At 38.1% G+C, this 16750-nt stretch overlaps 6 protein-coding genes and 1 pseudogene across 10 annotated transcripts; 6 read left to right on the forward strand and 1 right to left on the reverse strand.

Annotated features, from left to right (window-relative positions):
- Positions 1–1120: 1120 nt before the first annotated feature.
- LOC147929111 (uncharacterized) lies at positions 1121–1399 on the reverse strand. Its single transcript, XM_087480906.1, has one exon. It carries the CDS (start codon positions 1397–1399, stop codon positions 1121–1123), a length of 279 nt encoding a protein of 92 aa, XP_087337032.1.
- Positions 1400–2033: 634 nt separating this feature from the next.
- Positions 2034–5671, forward strand: LOC104734421 (triacylglycerol lipase SDP1). The gene is made up of 4 exons (XM_010453992.3): positions 2034–2392; positions 2744–4215; positions 4300–4443; positions 4527–5671. Exons 2-4 carry the CDS (start codon positions 2797–2799, stop codon positions 5445–5447), a joined length of 2484 nt encoding a protein of 827 aa, XP_010452294.1. The 5' UTR covers positions 2034–2392; positions 2744–2796; the 3' UTR covers positions 5448–5671.
- A 414-nt stretch (positions 5672–6085) lies between these two features.
- On the forward strand, positions 6086–6628 carry LOC104737828 (defensin-like protein 301; annotated as a pseudogene). The gene is made up of 2 exons (XR_015577347.1): positions 6086–6134; positions 6231–6628. The product of XR_015577347.1 is annotated as a defensin-like protein 301 (transcript).
- A 226-nt stretch (positions 6629–6854) lies between these two features.
- LOC104734422 (nuclear intron maturase 3, mitochondrial) lies at positions 6855–9767 on the forward strand. 2 transcript variants are annotated; one of them, XM_087481731.1, is made up of 2 exons: positions 6855–8671; positions 8788–9767. In XM_087481731.1, coding segments are annotated over exons 1-2 (1734 nt in total). In that variant the 5' UTR covers positions 6855–6938; the 3' UTR covers positions 8789–9767. The 2 variants fall into 2 exon arrangements, with proteins under 2 accessions (XP_087337857.1, XP_087337856.1); XM_087481730.1 differs by having other exon boundaries at positions 6861–9767.
- Positions 9768–10004: 237 nt separating this feature from the next.
- Positions 10005–12926, forward strand: LOC104708716 (putative methyltransferase PMT7). Its single transcript, XM_010453994.2, has 7 exons — positions 10005–10427; positions 10676–11090; positions 11208–11497; positions 11596–11973; positions 12063–12309; positions 12402–12540; positions 12623–12926. The coding sequence occupies exons 1-7, from the start codon at positions 10250–10252 to the stop codon at positions 12779–12781; spliced, it is 1806 nt and encodes a 601-aa protein (XP_010452296.1). The 5' UTR covers positions 10005–10249; the 3' UTR covers positions 12782–12926.
- Positions 12927–13027: 101 nt separating this feature from the next.
- Positions 13028–15553, forward strand: LOC104734424 (short-chain dehydrogenase TIC 32, chloroplastic). Of its 3 annotated transcripts, none has more exons than XM_087481732.1 (10): positions 13028–13164; positions 13470–13680; positions 13791–13857; positions 13944–13972; positions 14066–14274; positions 14350–14468; positions 14570–14665; positions 14753–14828; positions 15035–15188; positions 15281–15553. In XM_087481732.1, exons 2-10 carry the CDS (start codon positions 13477–13479, stop codon positions 15422–15424), a joined length of 1098 nt encoding a protein of 365 aa, XP_087337858.1. In that variant the 5' UTR covers positions 13028–13164; positions 13470–13476; the 3' UTR covers positions 15425–15553. The 3 variants fall into 3 exon arrangements, with proteins under 3 accessions (XP_087337858.1, XP_010452298.2, XP_019090496.2); XM_010453996.3 differs by having other exon boundaries at positions 13131–13399; XM_019234951.2 differs by lacking the exon at positions 13028–13164 and having other exon boundaries at positions 13196–13680.
- A 450-nt stretch (positions 15554–16003) lies between these two features.
- On the forward strand, positions 16004–16748 carry LOC104708713 (protein CYSTEINE-RICH TRANSMEMBRANE MODULE 12). The gene is made up of 3 exons (XM_087481734.1): positions 16004–16199; positions 16280–16391; positions 16491–16748. Exons 1-3 carry the CDS (start codon positions 16166–16168, stop codon positions 16534–16536), a joined length of 192 nt encoding a protein of 63 aa, XP_087337860.1. The 5' UTR covers positions 16004–16165; the 3' UTR covers positions 16537–16748.
- Positions 16749–16750: the final 2 nt, after the last annotated feature.

Below are 16750 nucleotides of genomic sequence, written 5' to 3' on the forward strand. Positions count from 1 at the left end.
GGGAATGTGGGTGTTAGTTAGTTAGTTCGATGATACTCTAGTAATTCAATTGTGAAAGCAAAAAAGTCAGGGGATATTTCCAATTAAGAGACCAAAAGAACAACACACATAGTTAAAGAACTTAAGATGAGATACTACTTACTTAAGCAGTAGTAGTAAACAGTGAGAGATGTGTGTTACGGAGTCGTGTTTTCACTTTTAAATAAGCAATGGTTCCAAAGTTTAATTAGGTTGTCAAGTAAAGTAATTAGAGAGGCAGAGACCGAATCATATGATCGATTTTTTTTTAATAAGCAGCTGGTCGTATTGTATAATTAAATAAGAACGCGTAAAGGTAGGTCGTGTTTGATGACTCTTCTACCACGTGACTTTCGGAATCACTCTGTTCCACACCACGTCGTCACTATTCTTATTTCTGTTTAAAAAAAAAAAATCAATTGTATCCCCATAATTTATACAAGTTTGGTGTCTATGTAAAATTGTAAAGTACGTCAATGCCTACAATAGTACAATGTACCATCTAAAATGACACGATTGCCAAAATTTTATTTAACTTATGGTCAAAAAGAAGAGAAAGAAACAAATCCTCGAAATAAAGATTTAAAGATTACTAGATTAGTTAAAATACTACGAAACTGGTTTTGAATATTTACATCGTACCCAAAAGAAGAGATATATAATAACGAATCCGGAAAACAAAGATATAAAAATTTGTTAAATACGAAACTGTTTTTTAATATTTACATCGTATTGCATAGCATATATATATGTAAGTACTTGTTAGTTATTACATGTTCACACACATTGTGTCTGACATTTGAGAAGAAAACAACATCTTGTAGTGTTCTGTTCAATGACAAAGACACTGACAAAATTATAGATCATCCCTTTATAAACACATTACTGAACAACGATATTTGTGGTATAAAAAAAAACTCATCATCAACTCAAAGCATGACAAAAGAAAATCCCAAACATCGATCAAAACTCTTATAGATGCTTAAAAACAAAGACAAACTTACATCACAAAAGCATATCAAAGGATTCTGTAACTATTCTCAAAAAAAAAAAAAAAAAAAAAATCCCGAACTGATCGTTAAAAACAATTAACAATTTCAAATTACGCCTTCACTCTATCTCTACGTGGTGGTATAAAATCATGAGGAATAGGTGCAAGACTACCTCCTGGAACTGTTGGAGTAGGGCTCCAAGAACCATAGTCCTCGAGAAATACGTCTTCCCAAATTGTATCATCTCTCTTTGCTAGATTTTGCTTCACCGGAGGAGAATCAACTGATAAAATTTCTCTGGGCACGGAAGCAACCACCATCACGACCAGTGCAGCAACAAGAAGAAGAAGCCTAACGTGGTTGATCATATTCATCATACGAAGCGCCATGATTCGTGATTGACTCAACTAGGACTTTCCACCTTCTCTATAATTATAATTCATGATGTGCTGTAATTCAAGTAGAATAAGTAAGTACATATATTCGTGTGTACATCATAAATGGTAATTGTTGAGTAGTGATAGTAGTGGTTTCATATAATACTTTTTAACATTTTATTAACACCTAATATAGTTGAATAATTTATATAAAAAAAAAAATTGTAAAATAAAAGAATATGGTTGGATCATCCAAGTCTCGTTTATGACTTCTCTTTTACATCCAAGTTTTGAAAAAAGTTTAATTTCCAAGATTTTTGATAATCTTCCAAAACAAAATTACGTACCTCTTTGATAATTTTCATAATAAACACTTTAGATTATTGATATATTAGCTCATAAAAAAACTCTTTTTAACGTTTTAAATCCCAAACAGACATTGAAATCACCGTTTTAAATCCCAACATGTATTCTAAAAACTCAGCGTTTTGAGGAGAAAAAAAAAACAACTCAGCGTTTTTAAGATTTAAACAGTCTGTGATTAACCTCGAAGCTACAGGTCGTTTAGCCTTTTGAGAAGACAACACCATGACGTTTTTTCCACTCCACGTGGAATTGCGTAAAAATCTTATCCAACGACCTTTTTGAGTTTTCTTTGTTCAAACGTTATTTTTTATTAAAAGAAAAAAAAAGGAAGCCGTCATGATCGGGACGGCCATTGCTTCTTCTCTGGGCCGAGTCTTGAGTCCGACTCTGCGTCCGTGTCACCATTATTATCAGATCGAACCCTCTATTATCTCGTCGCGATTCCCTATGCAAACAAAAAAAATCCTTCCTTTCTTTTTTTCCTTTTTTTTTTTAAAATCCCACATTTATTCACCTCTCTCTTCTCTCTTCTCTCTTCTCTCTTCTCTCTTACCAAGTAAACCTCTCTGCTTCACGTCTCTTCTTTTTGCTTGTCGATTTCGCTCTGTGACCTATTATTATACCCAAGTCCTGATTCAGGTAACTTTTCTTTCTTTCTTTCTTTCTAATTTGATCTTGTTTCCAATTACGAGGGTTTATGATTTAATAATCTCTGGGTTTTATCTGGTTTCCAATTAGGCTGATCTTGTCAAAGTCTCCTTTTTTACCATCAATTGAAACTCGTATTCAATAAAAAGGATCATACTTGTCTTTAAAAAACCAGTTTGCTTTGCTTAATTTTGCGAATTGCTTCATAGATAAGCCTAATTTGGCGAAACAAAATTAAGCTGACACGGTTTCAGGTTTCCTAAAATAGATCATTACTCTGTTTCTCTCCCTGCAGAGGTTTTTATAAATACTTGTTTTTGTTTGTTGGTTACCTTTTTGCAGTTTAAAAACACACACACACACACGAAATCATCGTCTTCGGGAAGAATCAATCAATGGATATAAGTAATGAAGCCAGTGTTGATCCCTTTTCGATTGGACCAACATCGATCATGGGTCGAACCATTGCTTTCAGAGTCTTGTTCTGTAGATCTATGGCACAGCTTAGGCGTGATCTTTTTCGCTTTTTGCTGCATTGGTTCCTTAGGTTTAAGCTGACTGTATCACCGTTTTTGTCGTGGTTTCATCCTCGGAACCCACAAGGGATCTTAGCAGTGGTTACAATCATTGCTTTCTTGTTGAAACGTTACACCAATGTGAAGATAAAAGCGGAAATGGCTTACAGGAGGAAATTTTGGAGGAACATGATGCGGACGGCTTTGACTTATGAGGAATGGGCTCATGCTGCTAAGATGTTGGAGAAGGAGACGCCGAAGCTGAATGAATCTGATCTTTATGATGAAGAGTTGGTTAAGAACAAGCTTCAGGAGCTTCGTCATCGTCGCCAAGAAGGTTCGCTTAGAGACATCATGTTTTGTATGAGAGCTGATCTCGTGAGGAATCTTGGTAATATGTGTAACTCGGAGCTTCATAAAGGTAGACTTCAGGTTCCTAGACATATCAAAGAGTATATCGATGAGGTCTCTACTCAGTTGAGAATGGTCTGTAACTCTGACTCAGAGGAGCTTTCTTTGGAAGAGAAGCTTTCCTTTATGCACGAAACACGGCATGCCTTTGGTAGAACGGCTTTGCTTTTGAGTGGTGGGGCTTCTCTTGGTGCGTTTCATGTTGGTGTGGTTAGGACTTTGGTTGAGCATAAGCTTTTGCCTCGGATCATTGCTGGTTCTAGTGTCGGATCCATAATTTGTGCTGTTGTAGCCTCAAGGTCTTGGCCCGAGCTACAAAGTTTCTTTGAGAATTCTTTGCATTCTTTACAGTTCTTTGATCAGCTTGGAGGCGTTTTCTCAATCGTGAAACGAGTAATGACACAAGGCGCTCTACATGATATCAGACAGTTACAGTGTATGCTTAGAAACCTCACAAGCAATCTCACTTTCCAAGAAGCTTATGACATGACAGGAAGGATACTTGGGATAACCGTTTGTTCCCCAAGAAAGCATGAACCTCCTCGGTGTCTTAACTATTTGACTTCGCCTCATGTGGTTATATGGAGCGCAGTGACTGCTTCTTGTGCCTTTCCTGGTCTCTTTGAAGCTCAAGAGCTAATGGCTAAAGATCGAAGTGGAGAGATCGTGCCGTATCATCCACCTTTCAATTTGGATCCAGAAGTAGGCACTAAATCGTCTGGACGCCGGTGGAGAGATGGTAGTTTGGAGGTTGATTTACCAATGATGCAGCTTAAGGAACTGTTCAATGTGAATCATTTTATTGTGAGTCAAGCCAATCCTCACATTGCTCCCTTACTCCGTCTGAAGGATTTAGTTCGAGCTTATGGCGGTAGATTCGCAGCTAAGGTATGTTTTTCGCATAGTTGTTTTTGCTGGTCTCTGTTTCTTTTCTTTGTTGTAACGAAACTCTACTTTTTTCACCTTTTTTAGCTCGCGCATCTAGTGGAGATGGAGGTCAAACATAGATGCAACCAGGTATTAGAGCTTGGTTTTCCACTTGGTGGACTTGCAAAGCTATTTGCTCAGGAGTGGGAAGGTGATGTAACAGTTGTAATGCCTGCTACTCTTGCTCAGGTTCTGATCCAAAACTCGATATCTTGAATTTTCTTTCATTGGAACTTGTTCGAGATTCTTATTCGGTTGTTGATTTTGTGTAGTACTCGAAGATTATACAAAACCCGACTCATGTCGATCTTCAGAAAGCGGCTAACCAAGGAAGAAGGTGCACTTGGGAGAAGCTTTCAGCCATAAAATCAAACTGCGGGATCGAGCTTGCTCTTGATGATTCAGTGGCTATACTTAACCATATGCGTAGGCTCAAGAAAAGCGCCGAGAGAGCCGCCAGTGCCACGTCATCGTCTCACCACGGATTAGCTTCAACAACCAGATTCAATGCTTCTAGAAGAATCCCATCTTGGAACGTCATTGCCAGAGAGAACTCAACGGGTTCACTCGATGATCTAGTCGCTGACAACAACAATCTCCATGCTTCTTCGGGCAGGAATCTAAGCGACAGTGAAACAGAGAGTGTGGAACTGAGTTCTTGGACACGAACTGGTGGACCTTTGATGAGAACAGCTTCTGCTAATAAGTTCATTGACTTTGTTCAGTCTCTTGATATCGACATTGCATTGGCAAGAGGGTTCAGTAGCAGTCCCAATTCTCCAGCAGTTCCTCCTGGCGGCCCGTTTAGTCCAAGCGCGAGATCCATGTCTGCTCATTCCGATAACGAACCAAACAGCAATAGCAACAACAACACTACTTCAAGAATAACAGTGACTGAAGGTGACCTTCTACAGCCTGAGAGAACAAGTAACGGGTTTGTGTTAAATGTTGTTAAAAGAGAGAACTTGGGAATGTCATCTATAGGGGGGAATCAAAATACAGAGTTACCGGAGAGTGTACAGCTTGATATACCGGAGAAAGAGATGGATAATAGCTCTGTATCCGAACACGAAGTAGACGATGACGATAAACAAGAAGATAATAACGGTGCAACGGTCTCGAGTCCGGTTACTGAATCTTCAGAAGATTCCGGTTTACAAGAACCGGTGTCTGGTAGTGTTATAGATGGTTAGAGTGATTGATTCATTCGATTCAAGTGAAATAGATTCTCAATTGAGTTTGGACAGTTTCCAAAAAGGGGTTTGATGCGCCTCTTGTGTATTGTATTGCATTGATTATTGTTTGAAATTTTATCATATTCATTTGTGAAATTGGAATATATTTGTAAATTTCATTAGGAAAAAAAAACAAAATGTAACTCAATTCATTACAAGCTTGAATCAGTGTTCTTCCGTAATCCGTAGTGATAATGTCTATAATATAATTTGTGTTGAAATAAATGTATAACTTTTTTGTATTTTAGAAAAGTGTATAACATTTGTATTTAAGATCAAACAACAACACATTTTACTAAAAAAAGTTATTATTACAATAATAGACTAAACATAGTAGGTAATCTAGTATTGAGAAAGTAACATATTTTGGATATAACTAATTGTTACCCATTTTGTAATATTACTTTCCTATAATAAAGTTACCCATTTATTAAGGACTCTTTGAGTTTGACCAATATTCATGTACACAATTAATGCAAATCCAATAACATTTAACATTTTAATGTACAAAGGAGACCCAAAACCGCTATATAATACTGTAGTATGTATAAGCAAGCCTACGATCACCCAAACAGAAAAACAATTGAAGACATAAAATGGAAAAAGTAAAAAGCATTTTCGTCGTTCTTCTCCTAATTTCTTCATGTAAGTGGTTCATATATATATATAAGACATATGATTTAGTTCGGGCTTGGTTTGGTTTTTAATTGTGGTTCTGGTATACATATTTATTGTATACAGGTTTGATAATGAGGAGTGAAGGTCAGTTCTGATGTAAGAGTGCTAGGGATTGTGATCCTCGTGCGTGCAGACTATCGACGCATATAATATGTGATAAAAACCACAAATGTACATGTGCTGCTGATGCTCCTATTGGTGGTGAATGTGATAGCATCAAAGACTGTTACCTTTCTGCAGGTTGTCCATCAAAGTCTCATGTTGTCTGCGAAAGGCATGTCTGCACCTGTGTCCCCAAATTGATTTAATTGTCTCTAATTAGTAATTTGATATAATGCCAGTCTTATATTGGAAGATAATTTTAATACTATAATTCACCTATATGTGAGATGTAATAATATGAAATTAATATATGTGGATTTCAGTAATAATAGTATCGAGGTTGGTAACCAATTTATACATTTTGAAGGTCATTGTTGTTTGTTCATTAAAAAAAAAAAAAGAAGGTCATTGTTAATTTGCTTTTAGTTTCTTTTTAATTACCATTATTTCTTAAACATCAATTATTTGTTTGCGTAATTTCAAATCTCACAAGAGAACCGGCCCATGAAATCCATCAAAGCCCAAACGTTAGTAATTTGGCCCACGAAATCCATCAAAGCCCAAAAGTTAGAAATATGTTTGATCATCTCCCCTCTCTGCTCTGCTCCTCCATCGTCGCCGCCGGTGAACAATTCAATCTGACACTTCGCTGAACTTTTCGGCGATTCCATGGTTTTGCAACTGAGAGGTCACTCTCTCTACAACCGTGGACTCTCCTTTATCATCTCTTCTTCCTTGAAGAATCTTAGTACGGCTTCTTCGCTTCTTTTGAACGCCGACCAAACCATTACAGAGCCGTTGGCGAAATCAGAGCTCGAAGCCCTAGTTCTCAAGCAATACTCCCATGGTAAATTCTACAGTCTCGTTAAAAACGCCGTTGCTTTGCCTTCTGTTCTTCTCGCCGCCTCTCAGAACCTCTCTCTTGCCGCTAACTCTCACGGCTCCTCCGGCGAATTTGCCGATCGCGTCTCCCGGAGATTCTCGATCGAAGAGATGGGACGCGAGTTACGCGAAGGCAAGTTTGATATTCCTTCATCTTGCGTCGAGTTCATCTCTTCAAGTGAAGAGTCTCTTGTTCTCCCCAATCTTAAACTCAAAGTGTTGATTGAAGCTATTAGAATGGTACTTGAGATTGTGTACGATGATCGATTCGCTACGTTTTCGTATGGTGGTCGTGTTGGTATGGGTAGGCATACAGCTATACGTTACCTGAAGAACTCAGTTGAGAATCCAAGGTGGTGGTTTCGTGTTTCCTTTGCTCGAGATGTGTTCCAAGAACGTAATGTGGAGATACTTTGTGGCCTTGTTGCAGAGAAGATCAACGATGGTTTGTTGATTGAGATGATAAAGAAGCTGTTTGAGTTTGGGATTCTGAAGATTGAACTTGGTGGATGTAATAGTGGGAAGGGTTTCCCACAAGAATGTGGATTGTGTTCGATCTTTATCAACGTTTACTTTGATGGACTTGATAAAGAAGTTCAAGATATGAGACTAAAGATGAAAGTGAGGAATCCTCATGTTGGTACTGGCGAGGAGGAATCAATAAGTAATGTGTTCTATAAGCCAGTAAATATGTATGCAGTTAGGTATTTAGATGAGATACTTGTGATAACATCAGGATCGAAAATGCTGACAATGGATTTGAAGAAGCGGATTTTAGACATACTGGAACAGAGACTAGAGCTGAGAGTAGATAGGCTGAACACGTCGATTCATAGTGCAGTGTCAGAGAAGATAAACTTTTTAGGGATGTATCTTCAGGCTGTTCCACCTTCCGTTTTGCGCCCGCCTAAGTCTGAGAAGGCGGTTAGAGCAATGAAGAAATATCAGAGGCAGAAGGACGTTAGGAAGTTGGAGTTGAGGAATGCTAGGGAGAGGAATCGGAAGACACTGGGGTTGAAAATATTCAGACATGTCTTGAAGAAACTCAAGCAGAGCAATGGGTTCAAATTTGAGGGTGAGATAGAGAATGAAGTTAGGGATATATTCCAGAGATGGGGAGAGGAAGTCATGCAGGAATTTATGGGGTCCGTTGAAGAGAGATGGAAATGGCATTGGCTGCTCACTAGAGGAGATTTTCTCTCTTTGAGACATATACGTGAGAAATTACCACAAGACCTGATTGATGCTTATGATGAATTTCAGGAGCAGGTGGACAGACATTTGGCACCGACCGAAGCTAAAAAGGTACTAGAGGATGAGGAGAGGAGAGTTGCAGAAGAAGAGGAACAGAGATATGCTGAAAGCACAGTTGAGGATTTGACTAAGTTATGCATGAAGGTGTCAGCTCCGGAGGAACTTGTTAGAAAGGCTGTTAAGTTAGTGGGTTTCACAAACAGCATGGGACGGCCACGGCCTATCATTCACCTTACGAGTCTTGAGGATTCTGATATCATCAAATGGTATGCGGGTATAGGGCGTAAATGGCTTGATTTCTTCTGCTGTTGCCACAATTATAAGATGGTCAAAATCATTGTAAGTTATCATATGAGGTTTTCCTGTATTTTGACGCTAGCAGAAAAGCACGGATCCACTAAGCGTGAAGCTATTAGACACTACACGAAAGATCTCAGAGTATCAGCAGATCTTGACGGGAGTGAAGAGGCGTATTTTCCACGGGAAAGAGAGGTTAAGATGATGGGAGACAAGAACCTTTCAGACCCGAAACCTGTGGATGGCTCACTGTCTTTGCTTTTGATCAGGCTCGCATCTGATGAGCCCTTGCATTCTTGTGCTGCAAACTTCTGTGAACGATCAGATACAATCACGTACCGTGTACATCTACTGCAAAACCGCTTGCGTATCAACCCGCTAGACGAAGAGAAATGGGTTCGTGGCATGGGAACAATTCACTCAGCTTTGAATCGGAAATGTCTCCCTTTGTGTTCCACGCACATCAGTGATGTATACTTGGGTAAAATAACTCTTCAGGATGTTGATGGTAGTTCATTCATCGATGTCAGGTGATCTAAAGTTAAAATGGTCATTCCTGAGATCAGGCGAAAACGCATGGCAAAAAGCCAAAAGTATGTCGCGAACACATCTGTCTCGATATCATGTCAGTCGATGACCAAAATGGATGAGAAATGCAAAATTTGATGATCATCAGCATCCACCTGAACTGTTGCTTGCACAGATCGAAACATGTTTGTTCCTTTATGATCGTCAGTATTGAGACTCGGCATTGTGATCTCATTTGATCTCACCAGAAGTGGCTATGGATGATATTATGTGGTTGACTGGATGAATATTTGGCCAAAAAATAGAGATGAAAGTAGAGTGGGTTACGTTGGAGATGCTCTTAGCTAAGATCAAGGGGTGTAAAGTGTGAGATCTTTATTTTCTCTCTTTGTAAAGTCGCAAGGTTGATAATATAATGTAAATCTTTTTTTTTTAAATATAGTTTTTTTGTCAAGACAAGGTTGAATGTAACTGCAAATATCATTAGTTTGTTTCTTTCTATATTTTTCAATTTATTATGAATATAGATTTACAAAATTTCTTTTTTTTTCTTTTTCTTCTTTCTTTCTTTCTTTCTCAATACTAGATTTATTACTAGTTTTCAGACAAATGTAATTAATCCTAACAATGTATCAATTTACATAAGTAGTAGTTACAATTTTATGAACATTTTGTTGCTTTTAGAATAGTAACGAAAATATAGGGAGTGAATATGTGAATAGAAGAAGTTTCGAGGGACACACTTTGCAAAAAGACATGAAGGATCAAAATTGTGTCACGTGTCCCTCACATGGTTTGCCGACGGGAAAGGAAAAGTCGGAACTAATGTAATGTGAGAGATCTTCATCTTGTTGTCTGTCTCTCTTCTTCGAAGCTGAGCTTTTTTTTTGGTTGCTTTGCTTTCAGTTCAGTCACTCACTCAACAAAGATTCACATGATTTTAGAAAGCAAACTATAAGATCCAGCGAAAGAGAGAGAGATAGAGTAGAAGAAGAGGAAAGGATTAATAAGATAAGACCATGGGAGGAGGTTATGTGTTGGGTTCGGCTAGATCGGGTCAGATGATAATGGTGGCTCTTGTTCTAATGGTTGGATCTTTTTACGCCGGCTCTATTTTCGGAAACAATTCACCTATTTACATCTCCCAACCTTCTTCTTCTTTCAATTCTTCTTCTTCTTCTCCACCATCACAATCTGGTTCGCTCTCTCTCTCTCTCTCCCTATGTGTCTTTTTCAAAGTCTGTACCTTTTCTCTGTAACATTGTTAAAGTTCCTTGCTTGGCTTGATTTTTAGTTTCCAGAGCTAGATTGGTTGAAACCCATTGAGTTATTCTTCTAGATCGAATAGTTTTCTAAAGACATAGCTCTCTAGTTTCTTCTTTGTCTTTTTCAGTTTCTGCTGGATTAGGGCATGAATCGATAATGAAACAGTTCTGTGATTGCAGGTCCATCGAATTTTGCTAACAAAATTGAGCTTACGTACCGGAGAAGTCCTGTTTCGATCCCTGAGAGTGGTGTGAATGTGTGCCCTTTGGAGTTTAATGAGTATATCCCTTGCCACAATGTCACTTATGTACAACAGCTTCTCCCAAGCTTGAATGTTTCCAGAAGAGAAGAGCTTGAGAGACACTGCCCGCCACTTGAACAGCGTCTGTTTTGTCTGGTGCCTCCCCCAAAAGATTATAAGATACCAATACGTTGGCCTACCAGCAGGGATTATGTATGGAGAAGCAATGTGAATCATACTCATCTTGCTGAAGTGAAAGGCGGGCAAAACTGGGTTCATGAACAAGGTCAGTTATGGTGGTTCCCTGGTGGTGGTACTCATTTCAAACACGGAGCTCCAGAATACATTCAAAGGTGTATTTGAATTTACCTTCTTCTTTTTTTGGATTGCTTTGGAATTCTATGCAGAAGATGCTTAGATTAGGTTTTATACATAATGCTCTTCTCTGAACTATTGTATGTTAACTTCAGGTTAGGAAACATGACGACTAACGAAACAGGCGACCTACGTTCAGCTGGGGTTGAACAAGTTCTTGATGTTGGATGTGGAGTTGCTAGCTTTGCAGCTTATCTTCTTCCTTTAGGTATACAGACAATGTCCTTTGCTCCTAAAGATGGTCATGAAAACCAAATTCAGTTTGCGTTGGAGAGAGGAATCGGTGCAATGATCTCTGCCATAGCCACCAAACAAATGCCATATCCCGCAGCCTCATTTGATATGGTTCATTGTTCAAGATGTCGTGTTGATTGGCATGAAAATGGTATGTCTCTTGTGATGTTCTTTCTGTTTGTCAATGCTTTGCTTGGTTTTGTATACCTTGCACCTAATCACAGTAATAATTTGTGATTGATTCTGCAGATGGTATCTTGATTAAAGAGGTTAATCGTCTTCTCCGACCCAATGGATACTTTATTTATTCAGCACCACCTGCTTACAGAAAGGATAAAGATTTCCCTATGATTTGGGATAAGTTGGTCAATCTAACAACCGCAATGTGCTGGAAGCTCATTTCTCGAAAGGTACAGACAGCAATATGGGTGAAAGAAGATGACGAGGCTTGCCTTAGAAAGAACGCAGAGCTAGAGCTTATAACTATATGTGATGAGGCAGATGTTTCAAAAGCTTCATGGAAAGTTCCTCTTAGAGACTGTGTGGACGTTAGTGAAAACGTACCACAGAAACCTTTTTCTTCAGCTGAACGTCTATCGACATATCCGACAAGTCTAAGCAAAATAGGTATATTTCTTCTATTCAGTTCTTTGTAGAAACGACATTATGTTCCATCTGATTTCTTTAATTCATTTGGAAAAACATTCTTTCTCAAGGCATCAGCGAAGAGGAGTTTACATTGGACACAAACTTCTGGAGAGAACAAGTGAATCGTTACTGGGAGTTAATGAATGTCAACAAGACTGAAGTGCGAAATGTGATGGACACAAACGCATACATTGGTGGATTTGCTGCAGCTATGAACTCATATCCCGTTTGGGTCATGAACGTTGTACCTGCTACGATGAACGATACCTTATCCGGAATTTACCAGAGGGGCTTAACCGGTGCATATCATGATTGGTAAACAAATATGATCACTTTCTCAAAATTTAATCTTTTCTTACTTAACTTCAGAACCAATAGTAAAACTTGTTTTGTAATGTGTTGGGTAGGTGTGAGCCATTCTCAACATATCCCCGAACATATGATCTGCTACACGCGGACCATCTCTTGTCTCATTATAAAATCCACGGTGATGGTTGTTTACTAGAGGACATCATGCTTGAGATGGACCGCATCATACGCCCTCAGGTAATTCACATAGCATAGCAGCACTAAACCTATGTCTGTGACTGGAGAAGTAGTTTGTAATACTGATTTCGAGGGTTTGCAGGGATTCATCATTATAAAAGACGAGGAATCGATCATCTCAAGAGTGCGAGACTTGGCTCCAAAATACCTTTGGGAAGTTGAAACACATGAGCTTCAAGACAGATTCAAGAAGACTGAAACTGTTCTAATTTGCAGAAAGAAATTTTGGGCAGTCGTTTGAAAGAACCATCTATTTGTGTAGATGCATAGAAATTTTTTTTAACTTCTCTTTGGTTATTTAAGAGAAAGAAATTACAGAATTACGTCTCGTATGTTATGTAATGTTTGTTCATTGATTGACCGTAATAGAGATGTCTCCTTGTACATGTATTTGTTTCGCCACACTCTTCAAAATCTCATAACCAAAAACACTAGTAGAGTTTTGACTCCCGAGTGTAATTCTTCTTCTCCCTTCAATCATTCATATATGCATACAGTTCACACTTACACATACACGCACACCTGTTTCTGTTAAAACTCAAAGCTGAAAACTTTTAACTTTAAATATTAAATTCACAATGGAGCTTGTCGAATTCTGTCGATAGGGTAGTAACTAGTAAGTAAGTAAGTAAGAAAGCTTTGTTTTTTTTGTTTTGTCCCACATCGAACCATCTGCTAAAGCCGTAAGAAAAAAAAAGCATAGGACCATCTCCCAATTCTAATTGAGTTTGTGTACCCACATCGAACCATCTGTGTTGTGTTCTCTACTCTTCTTCTTCTTCTATCGGAAAAGGGCTTCTGATCCTTTAATTCGGAAATAAATATCTCTAATTTCTTCACTCGATTTCGCAAGGATCAAGTTAGTCTACAGTCTCTGTGCTGATTTCTTTTAATATTCGTTGATTTTTTTTTTTTTTTGTTTTGTTTAGGCAGTTGATGGAGAAGCTGAAGGAGGCTTTGAGTTTTATCTGCTCATATAGTTTCTGGAGGATGGCTTTGTTTTGGAACATTGCCCTCCTTTTTTCTTACTTTCAATTGCGTAAAAATAGTCTCTTTGGCTCTAAATCAAGTTCCTCTTCTTCTTGCTCTACTCATTCATTCACTACTAATTCACACAGGCCTGTTTGTGTTATCACTGGTGTAAGTTCTTTCTCTTCATTGTCTCGGGACTCTGTAATGTAGTCAACTCTCTCCCCCCTCACTATACCTGTTAATGTTGTTTGTTTCTGCTGTTGTGTTATTCACTGCAGGCTACTTCGGGCCTTGGTAAGGCCACTGCGTTTAAGCTTTCCAAGAAAGGTTTCTACGTTGTTCTTGGTAATACACAATACAAAAAAAAGTGTCTCCTTTGCTTAGCATCTTGTTGATATGAACTAGCTGTTGAGTTTTTCTTGGTTTTGCAGTTGGACGGTCCTCCCACTTGTTATCAAAGGTTTGCTACGGTCCCTTTGATTTTTCTTATACCAATAGAAAGAACCTTCCCCTTTCACCTTTTTTGTTGATGCATGAATCTTTGTGTTAACAGACCTTGAGTGAAATTAAGATGGAGAATGAAGATGCACAACTCAAAGCTTTTGAAGTTGACTTGTCGTCTTTTCAATCAGTTTTGAAGTTTAGGAACTCTCTAGAGCAATGGCTTTTAGAAGCTGATTTACATTCTTCGGTACAACTCTTGGTGAACAATGCTGGGATACTAGCAGCATCGAGCCGGCCAACCGTTGAAGGCTTTGACAGGTAAGATTTTCACTATGGTTTCATAACTTTGAAACTTTGAAAGGTTTAACACTTTCTGTCTCCAATATTTGTCAGGATGATTGCTACAAATTATGTCGGCGCTTTCTCTTTGACCAAACTTCTCTTACCGCTCCTGAGAAACAGCCCTGTGCCTTCACGAGTTGTGAATGTTACATCTTTTACACATCGTGCTGGTGAATAGTTTCTCACATGTCCTCTGATTTAATGGTTTCGATTTTACAATGAGAGTAAGATAGTTACTGTCTTTTTCCTGGTATTTTTGTTATCTTCGTAGTTTTTGCTGGAAGGTTTGACATGGATTCTGTTACTGGAGTAAACTTTTCGAAATCAAAGCAGTATCCTTGTGCTACGATCTATGAGTATTCTAAATGTAAGGAAACCTAGTCATATTTGCAAGCATGTGTTTTCTCTTGTACCAAAGTGATGCTGATATTGTTTCTGATCCTTCGTTAACTAGTTTGCCTTCTACTCTTCTCGTATGAGCTGCATAGACAGCTTCACCTCATGGATGATTCTCATCACATCTCTGTTGTGTAAGCGTCCTATATACTCATTTCTCTTGACCTTACCGCCCACTTCTTTATTACTTACTGTTCATATTTGAAACAAACCAGTCTTAAGTTGATCATATTACTCTCTTAAACAATCAGACCCTCTATTATTCTTCTTCTTCTATTTGTAAGTTTTGGGTATTATATCTTACTTATGTGATTACACTTATCATTTTGTTTTATTGTAGAGCGGTGGATCCAGGAGCAGTAAAAACAAACATAATGCATGAGCTTCCTTCATACATACAAGTCATAGCGTTTTGGGGCCTCAAGATTCTTAGACTCATGCAGTCCTCAGAGGATGCAGCTGAATCTGTCATTGATGCTGCTTTAGCTCCACCTGTAAGATATGCTGATTTTGGAAATTTTTCGTCTTTATCTAACCCCTCAATCTTATGTGGTTGATGAGCTCTATTTTGATCTGTTTCTTGCAGGAAATATCAGGCAAATATTTCTTTGGAGGAAACGGCAGGACCATTGAATCTTCATTGCTTTCCCGTGATCCGAAACTGGCTAAGGAACTCTGGGACACATCATGTCTTATATTCAACGAATTGCAACAAACTTATACTGGATAATCAAAATCATCTATACATTTGTCTAAGTTTTCGCTAATGACGTAATCCTAGGATCCAAACTTCAAATTCTAGTTCAAAAGATTTTTTGTCAATTTTTGAGCCATCCAAATAAAAGTGTGATCAGGCCAACATGCTGCTTTCAATCCCATTGTGGTGATCACAAGTTGATAATTTTTGTTTTCAAAAGTATGATTCCAAAATAAAATAAAATTAAACGAAGAAATGATAAATATATAAGTCTAAAATAAAAATTATAAAAATAGGTGTTGGTACTAGCTAGTTTCAGTCTTCTTTTTGTTTTCTTTGTAGATTCTCCAACAAGACAGGACAAGCAAAGAAGAAGCAAACAAGTGTGAAAGCATTTGTAAAGAACCTCAAAAAGGCGAGTGAAAGTCTCCTTTTCACATATAAAACACACATGGAAATGGAACCTTTTAGTTTTCGCAGTAGCCCCTTCATGAAGGAAGGTATAAAGATGACAAAACGAATAAGCCGAAAGTCAGAGAAAAACTAAAGCAGAATATTTCATCTGACAATGAGCCACCATTATAATTAATAGCTTTAAGATCAGAGCCTTATATAAGGAGAAGTATCCTCACAAAAATGTATAACCTTATCACTAACAAAACCAAGAATCATATTCCCAAATCACCATCCCATTTGGTGTGTTTCCACTTGCAAAGTGAGAGTGCCAACACAAACAGAGTAGCTTCTTCTGTTTTTGTGCACAGTTAAGTGAAGATGCAGGACATGAGAGATCAAAATCCTCCACAAGGTCAGATTTTTTCATCCTTGTCCAATAATGAATCAGGCGTATTATGTAAGATTTTGTAGTACTTAAACATTTCTTGACAGGATATCCAGCTGCAGAACAAGTCTCTGAACAACCAGGTCAAGACAAAAAGAAGAAGAAATCACGGTTTTTCGAGACAAAGCAGAAAGGAGACAGAGGCTTCATTGAAGGATGGTAACGCTATAACTAGCTAACAAAAATCATCTTCTGTTGATAGCAACCAAAACTAGCTTAATAAACATTGTATTTGTTTGTTTGTTTCTTCCTATGCAGTCTCTTTGCACTATGCTGCTGCTGGATTTGTGAAATGTGTTTCTAAGGAAATGAAGGAACACTACAGTGTGTGAAGCTTCTCCCCACTTCTGTATCTAAAGAATGGCTTTCATTATCTAATATATTACCTGAGAGAGAGACTTTCTAGACTATCTGTGTGGTGTGTGTGTTTATTGAAAGAAGGTTCTTGTACCAGTATGTATAAGGATCATCGTATCTTCTGAGTTGGTATAAGATCATCATATTTTATGGGTCTCACA

This window comes from Camelina sativa, chromosome 13 (genome assembly GCF_030686135.1).
Source record: "Camelina sativa cultivar CO46 ecotype springtype chromosome 13, ASM3068613v1".
NCBI classification, from domain to species: Eukaryota; Viridiplantae; Streptophyta; class Magnoliopsida; order Brassicales; family Brassicaceae; genus Camelina; species Camelina sativa.